The sequence below is a fragment of the Lactuca sativa genome, chromosome 2 (genome assembly GCF_002870075.4).
Source record: "Lactuca sativa cultivar Salinas chromosome 2, Lsat_Salinas_v11, whole genome shotgun sequence".
Classification (NCBI taxonomy): domain Eukaryota; kingdom Viridiplantae; phylum Streptophyta; class Magnoliopsida; order Asterales; family Asteraceae; genus Lactuca; species Lactuca sativa.
The window spans coordinates 199,380,998-199,388,961 of NC_056624.2; the positions used below are offsets into that span (position 1 = coordinate 199,380,998).

The window sequence follows — 7,964 nt, forward strand, 5'->3', positions numbered from 1 at the left end:
CGCCGTTCCGGTTTTGGGGTGTGACACCACAACCTTATGTATGTCTAGTTTTGCTCCTGAACTTATTAAGGAGTTAGAAAAATAGGAATGCATGTACTTTCTTTTGTCTCATGCCTGAGTTATGGTCCTTATGGAGTTAGATTTAGAGTTTTGAAGTGTGTGAACCTTGGGAATGAATAAAGTTTGAAACTATATCCATTAAGACCTTTGTGAGATCTAGACCTAAGCATTTGGACCCTTTGCTTAGAGGATTAAGACCTTAGATTAAAGTTGGTTGAACAACGTTAACCACGACGCGATTGTCAGGCAGTTGCGACACTAATCGTGATGGCCAGTCGTGACTATTTGGCATTTATTGACCGGTACACGATCAAGGAATTGAATCGCGACACAGGGGTTGTTGACCGTTGACTTTTTAACCAATTTGACTTTAAGTCAAAGTTGGAGTTTTTAAAGCTATAGACTAGGGTTTAGCCCCTCTTATGTTTAGGTAGTTCGTGTAGTTGATTTTTGAGCATTCGTAAGTGTAGACTGGCAGCTTTTCATATTATATCGTCGGAACACTCAGTTGTCGAAACACTCAGTCACCAGAAGCTAAGTCGTTAGTGATTGTATTTTATTTTTCTAGAAATCATAATGATGGAGATGAATCTTTTATCTTTTTTTATTGGTGTAATAAAAAGAAAAGTATAAAATTAAATTAAAAGGAAAAATTGACATTTTAAATATTTTCAAAAACTTTTGAATCAAAATCGCAACAAAATAAAATTTATGAACCGCTAGTTAAAAAATAAAATTAGACCAAAGTCCTAACTTTCAACTAACACTGTAACTATCTTACTTAATAATGAAATTTTTGTGTTAGAACGAGATTTGTGATGATTTCCAGTAGAGAAATTAAATTACCTTTTATTTTTTATTATTATAATTTATTCTATTTATTAAAATTATAACAAATTATCATTCGATTTAATTTTATTTGAATTGTTACTAATATAACCTTAGTTAAAAAAAATATGAAATGTTTTTAATATAACATTTTGGTAATTTTATTGGCAGGAACATATTTGTAGGACGGAGTATTCGATGTTTTCCTACCTAATCGCATTTACAGTATTCCATGATTTCCCTATCTTCGTTGGAAGTTCAGAAACTTGATGCCGTAGGCAAAGACGACGCAGAAGAGGATGACCCAACCAACATGAGCCAAAGCAACGTACCCAAGAAAATCGTACTCAAACCCTAGAAATTCTTTAATAAATTCTTTCACTGTGACAGAATTGTGGTCTAGAACAACTATAAGGCTTTCGTTTTGACCAAGCTGAGATGTGATCAGGCCGTATAAAGTCCACGCCACCGGTGAACCCCAGTAATACCACCTCCACCAGATCGGTATTTGCTGCAATGTTCAGGTTATTTTTAACTTGTTAGATTCTATTAACGTAATTCATTCAAACTAATAATCACTCTAGATTAGTTGTCGTACCATTCTGGGGATCATGAAACCAGAAAACAAGTTCCATAACCTAAGGAAGAACGACATAGTAATGGCTGCAATCTGATAATTGGGTGTGAGGGCTACAAGCATCATCCCGTATAATGTGAAATAGACAAAGCACATGAATATGAAGAAGTAGAACCATAGAAACTTGTCTGCCGACCACTGGAACCCAATCATGGAGTAAAGCAGAAGAGTGTATATGAGTGTCTGTATTCCTACATAAACCACCTCAATGGCCAACTTCAGCCAAAATAATGATCTAGTTTTAGTTTTCCATATAAACACTTGCAAATATAAACATAAATAGTTAAACAGTTTTCTTGTACCTGGGCAAATGTGTAAGGAATTGTTGAATACATCCCTGATGCTTTCTCACGATAGAAAACCGTTCTTTCTATAGACACCACAGACTGTACAACTGCAGTGTTGGTCCCACCAAGAAACACCACAGCAGCATACATAGCTCCCATCAGATTCATTACATCTTGTTGTTGGTTCCTGTTGAAGTCACGACCCATAACCTTTCAGAAATGCACGCCATAAATGAAAACTATATGTTCGATTTCTAATTTCTTACAATTTTTGGCCTTTGTCCCAGAAAATCACTCCAAAGAGTATGCCAATCACTGTCGTCATGAAGAACCGGACAGCATTATACTGTGGATGCCTCCAGTAAGACCAGTGTTGTTTCCATAAACAAGCCATGCATTGTGTCCGAAAGGATTGAGAGTACTTTGTAGGGAAGTAAAGGTCATGGGACCCTGTTACTGGTGTACTGAGCACCTTAATGAGCTCTTGGCTCCTCCTGTAACACAACCCTTTAGAAAGAAACTTAGTAGAATCTAAACGATGATGCTTAGGGATTTTGTATTCATACTTATAAAGATCAGAGTTGGCATAGATATCTGCAAAATCAACACCAAGTTGATCTTCAACAGCTGAAGAACTAACTTCGAGCATCCATGTGGCCGGATTTTGACCTTGTTTGATTTTGTTAACCCCTGGAATAGACTGACAAGTTTGTTCGAGCTATTAGATTCTTTGCATTGTATGAATTGAAGCATGAAAATTAGGGATGTACTCACTTCAAAATATTCTATTAGGTGGTTAGAATGGTGCCCAAGAGGTCCGGTGTAGGTGATCTTCCCGCCTATTTTCATCAATAATAACTGCAATAAAGTGAGAAATTTTGAAGATAATTCACTCAAATGAATCTAGAAAATGGAAACATGGATACTTATTTTAAGATAATTAACCTCGTCAAAAGCCTCGAAAATGTCGATACTCGGTTGGTGAATCGTGCAGACGACTGTACGACCGGTGTCGACCGTGTTTCTAACAGTACGCATGACAATGGCAGCAGCTCTTGCATCAAGGCCTGATGTCGGCTCATCCATGAAGATGATTGATGGATTTGCAACCAATTCTACTGCTATTGTCAGCCTCTTTCTTTGTTCTGTTGAAAGACCATCTACTCCTGGAAGCCCAACGATTGCATTCCTTAACGGGTTCAGTTCCACCAAATCCATGATTTCTTCCACAAACATCTAAAAGACATGTAGTTGTTGGTATGTTTAGAGTAATCCATTGAACTCTTATTGCACTCCCATTGTGGATGCCCTAAGAGTAATGATCAAAGTGTTTCTGAAAAAAGGTTATTCTTCCAGCACACACTCCTAGCTAGGTGGCTGGCATAAGAGCCCAATCCACACAGGAATTTACCATCATGTGCTACGATGCTTGGGAAAAAATGGTCAAAGCTGTGAAAACTATAAAAAATTTACCTGGCGAGTTTCTGTGGTTATGTCTGGAGCAAGGCGTAACCAGGCAGAGTACACAAGCGACTCATAAACAGTGACATGGGGTGAATGGATGTCGTTTTGTTCACAGTATCCACTGACACGAGCAAATGTTTCTTGTTTTTTCGGGTAACCAGAGATGCTGATACTTCCTTCAATATACCCACTAGTCTTTCTCCCAGCTAACACATCCATCAATGTCGTCTTTCCTGCCCCACTGATTCCAACCAAAGCTGTCAGAATGCCTGGGCGGAATGTGCCACTGACATCTTGTAGGAGTTGCAGACGATCCTCTTCGATTCCTTGTGTTTTCATTTCCTGATAAATTTGTCAAATATTTATGTCATTCTTTCACAGATTATCCGAGGAAATCATGTTTCTGAATCTTGGTTAGAACGGGGACTTACAGCAGGCATGGCTATATAGTAATTGACATGGTCAAATGCAACTGAGAGCGGCTGAAATGGGAGCACCAATCCCTTCGTAACGATGTTTCTTGTTGCCATTTCTGTTCCTGTTTGTGGGTGTTTCTGATTCTTCTCATCCTCTGTCAGAACAACAGTTTTTGAATCTCCCGGAGCTGGATTTTGGATCAAACTTGTGTATAAGATGCAACTATAACCCGTGAAGATAACAAAAGATTAAGCAAATAAACATAAACGAAAGTCTAGCTTACGGTTCAAATATGTCAGAGCTAACACAAAGAAGAGGTTAAAGAGATGTGAAAACCCGAAAAGTGCAATGACACAAACCCAAAACATATAATCGGTTGTGAACATTCCCCTGGATTTGAGAAGAACCTTTCCAACAGTTGGTTCACTGATTCGTGGATCAGGATTCGGCTATCACACAAGTGAAAGCTATTTATTTCACAAACATGCAAAAAAAATGCATTTGTAAGTTGTAACAAACGAAGCTTACAGTGCTCCATCGATCATCTAAAAACTCGTTGATCACAATAGCATTTTGTCCATACATTATTGGGGAAATGTAATAGCCCCATTTCATCCATGGGCCAATGTCGTCTTCAAGAAACAAAATATGTTAAAAACAAGCCCAATCTAGTACAAAATCCAAGAGCTAGGAATAGGATACATACCTTTTGCAACAATGAATCCACCGAATACAAAAATCAATAGCAACGAAAAGGTGGCAAGAGCACCTGCAACAATTTGCTTTCTTCCAAGTGCAGCAATGAAACGGTAAAGAGAAGAAGCCATTTGATGTAGGCCAATATAAGCCAAAAGCTGCCGGAAAAACCTGATAATATTCAAACATGTTAGATTCATTCAAATTTTTACCTAATTTCGTTTCACAAAAGTGTTGACTACTTGCCTACTAGCCGAAGGAGCAAAACCGGTAGTGTAATATGTTAGAACAATCCATATTACTGACTCTATGATTGATATAGGAATCTTCATGATCCATATGGGTATTGCAAATGCCCACGCAGGGTAAAACATTGAGTCCCTCTGTTTGAAGAACACAGGAAGCCTCATAATCGTCAACGCCAGCTCAGCAACCCCATTAAACATCACATTTAAAAGACCGAAGAACAAAGCACCAAAAAACTTGCCACCATCTTCAAGTCGACCACTCTTCATTTCAGTTCTAAAGAACACCGTGAAAGCAATGACAGACATGATAGTAATCTGGGTAGTCCTGAATATGTACACAAAAGCATTCCGTTTCATCAACAGCCATTCTCTTGCTAAGTTTGCTTTAAGGAGCTCCATGTTTGAAATACCATACTTCTTAGTCACCAAAGCAGCTGGATGCATTTGGGTTTTGTCATAAGGAAGGGCAAGATCGTGATAAAGGCGCTCACCGGTTTCATACTGGCTGAAAAGCTGACCAAATTCAGATACTGAGATGTAACGATAAGGTTCGTTTCTTTTGAACCAGTATTGCTCTTGGTCTTTCTTTGAAGTAACTTCTTGCAAAAAGTCTGCAACTCCTTTCCTTTCCGGGCATTTGAACCCTACACTCTCAAAGAAAGCAAGAATTTCTTCACGTGGGCCTTGGTAGACTATTTGACCTTCAGAGAGGAGTATGATGTCGTCAAATAGCTCAAATGTTTCAGGTACGGGTTGAAGAAGGGAAATGATCATGGTTACATCCATTATGTGAACAAGTTGTTTCATGTATTTGACGATTTGAAAAGTTGTTGAACTGTCTAAACCAGTTGAAATTTCATCCATGAAGAACACTTTTGCAGGTCCAACCAACATCTCTCCTGAAGTTAGAGAAAAAAAAACAATATTTTTTGATGCATGATGAGAATGATAATAAATTTTGGAAATTGTTTTGTATTAATTATACCCGTAGTAGCACGTTTCTTCTCTCCACCGGAGATTCCTCTTCTAATCTCATCACCTACCATGATATTAGCACAAATATCTAATCCAAGAATCTGTATACATTAAGTTCAATTCAACTAATGTTGCTAATAAACTAACTAAAAATTTTAAACAAAAACGTAAAGATTGAGTCAAACCTTTAAAACATAATCTGTAGCCAAGCTAGAATCTTGACCAGATACTGCAGTCGCTTTCATGAAAGCATCGATTTCCGGGTCCGGTTTAATCCCTTCATTTTTCTCACGTCGTGAAAGTTCTTCCAGGAGGTCGTACCTGGTTCCTACACCAAGACACCGCCCAGCAAAATCAAATGTCTCCCTAACTGTCATCTCACCATGATGAACGTCATGTTGGCTAATATAAGCACAAGTCCTCTGAGGAATAAACTCAGACATCCGATGACCACAGTAAGTAATTTCTCCGGCACCGACTCTGAGATCTGAATCCAGTACTCCGGCAAGTGCCTTCAGCAATGTCGTCTTCCCAGAACCAGGAGGCCCAAGAAGTAACGTTATCCTGAAAAATGAAAATTCGTTAAAATAAAATAAATAAATAATTGTTTCCCCATGTTTAAAATGGCACCAAACAAACATACCGCGATGGCCTCACAATCCCACTCACATCACGCAAGATTTTGACCACCCTTTTCTTGGATGGAATAAGCTTAAAGAATCGAAGAAGTCCCTATCCGTAACACATAAAAGTTTAGAAAGTGCCGATTTTTATAAAGTGCTAAAAATCAGCAAACAAACCTCCATGGTGTTGAGGGTGGCGTTTAGTAAAGTAGGAAGAGCTCTGGACCCCACATGAACGTCTCCTTCGATGGATAAGTTCTTGTAGCGTACTTGGATCTTTGGAATATCAATCCCGACCCTGTTTAGAACATATAATATTACTATTGAATAAATTGAAATTTTAATACAACTCACTTATTATAACGATTAGTAGGATTTTAATTAGTTTCACCTATCGGTTCTAGCTCGAACTCTATTTAGAAACTTTTCGTTATCTTCTTCTACAACTTTGAGTATACTTCCCATGAGCTGTTTCTTATCTTGAGATCCAAGATTTGTGATATCGATTTCTTGATGAACGATTTGTCCATTATCAAGAACTTGTTTCAAGATTCCTTTCTTTAATCTATCGTATGTAGGTAGTCTCTCAATAGCAGCCCATTTGAGTTCTTCTTCATCGTCGTGCCTCCCACTTGCGGCAAAAGCATGGTCACCACCTCCTGGTGCCGCCGAGAAAGCCTCCCTGGTACTAGCGGAAGTCCATCTCCTCCTACCGGAAGATGAAAAACTCATTGACCTCGCCAGATCATCTGTTGCCGCCATCTTCACCACTCAAACCGCAGAAATTGAGTTTTATTAATTATGAGCTAGAATCAGTGATTTTCATGGTTCTGGATATATCCATAAACTATAATGGTATGGAAGAAAGATCTGATTTGCTTTGAAGTTTGAACTTATTTGGTCATTATATATATATATATATATATATATATATATATATATATATATATATATATATATATATATATATATATATATATATATATATATATATATATATATATATATATATATATATATATTTTTTTTTTCTTTTTTTGTGTGTATTATATGACATTAACCCTGTTTCACCGGTTACATCTACTACATCTCTCTCTTTCTTTTCTTTTTTCTTTTTTCGATAAGCTAAAATTTAAAAATCAATCCACGTGCCTTTGTTTTTTTGTTTAAGAATTGATAGCTGCATTCTTAAAATATAATTCAACCCAATTAAACACCACATGTAGTTGGCTTCATATTCAAATCATTCAACTGCAAATGGATCCTCAAAAGTCCCTAATTTTCTCCTTCAATTAATTACACAATCCCCAAAAAGAACTGCCTTGTTTTCTTCATCACTTGATTCATGGTCACCGTCATCTTGATACTCGAATGATATAAAAATTGCGGCTCGGTACATATATAACTTCTTACTAAACAAGTCTGGGTCATGTTCGAGATGCGTGTTCCACCGATGAATACGAAGGTTTTTTGGCAATTCTTCGAGGTCCGTTCACTTTCCATCGGTTTTCAAAAAGGGTCGTGTTGAACTGATGAAAAAGGTCGCAAATCTTTTTCCTTTAACCGACAATTACAAATATATAATCTAATCCTAAATTAACACCTAATTTTATCTATGTCCACCAGGACTTGAAATAGAGATACACGGCTGGCTATAAGCCCTTTGATAAAAAAAAGGTCGCAAATCTAATGTGGTTTTTGATGAATATGAAGATCATGACTTTCGACC

At 37.4% G+C, this 7,964-nt stretch overlaps 1 protein-coding gene and 1 long non-coding RNA gene across 4 annotated transcripts; one reads left to right on the top strand and one right to left on the bottom strand.

The window, feature by feature from the left end:
• Positions 1 to 963: 963 nt before the first annotated feature.
• On the bottom strand, positions 964 to 7,126 carry LOC111915018 (pleiotropic drug resistance protein 2). Of its 3 annotated transcripts, XM_023910723.3 has the most exons (18): positions 6,627 to 7,126; positions 6,413 to 6,533; positions 6,256 to 6,344; positions 5,798 to 6,176; positions 5,623 to 5,713; positions 4,636 to 5,536; positions 4,400 to 4,560; positions 4,222 to 4,325; positions 3,977 to 4,142; positions 3,708 to 3,880; positions 3,286 to 3,618; positions 2,758 to 3,048; positions 2,587 to 2,670; positions 2,379 to 2,512; positions 2,079 to 2,306; positions 1,828 to 1,999; positions 1,487 to 1,741; positions 964 to 1,399 (listed from the first exon to the last, which is right to left on the bottom strand). In XM_023910723.3, exons 1-18 carry the CDS (start codon positions 6,995 to 6,997, stop codon positions 1,130 to 1,132), a joined length of 4,323 nt encoding a protein of 1,440 aa, XP_023766491.1. In that variant the 5' UTR covers positions 6,998 to 7,126; the 3' UTR covers positions 964 to 1,129. The 3 variants fall into 3 exon arrangements, with proteins under 3 accessions (XP_023766491.1, XP_023766490.1, XP_042755334.1); XM_023910722.3 differs by having other exon boundaries at positions 2,079 to 2,512; XM_042899400.2 differs by lacking the exons at positions 964 to 1,399; positions 1,487 to 1,741; positions 1,828 to 1,999; positions 2,079 to 2,306 and having other exon boundaries at positions 2,587 to 2,651.
• On the top strand, positions 1,273 to 5,233 carry LOC122196528 (uncharacterized). The gene is made up of 2 exons (XR_006188445.2): positions 1,273 to 1,412; positions 2,100 to 5,233. It is a non-coding gene; the product is annotated as an uncharacterized LOC122196528 (long non-coding RNA).
• Positions 7,127 to 7,964: the final 838 nt, after the last annotated feature.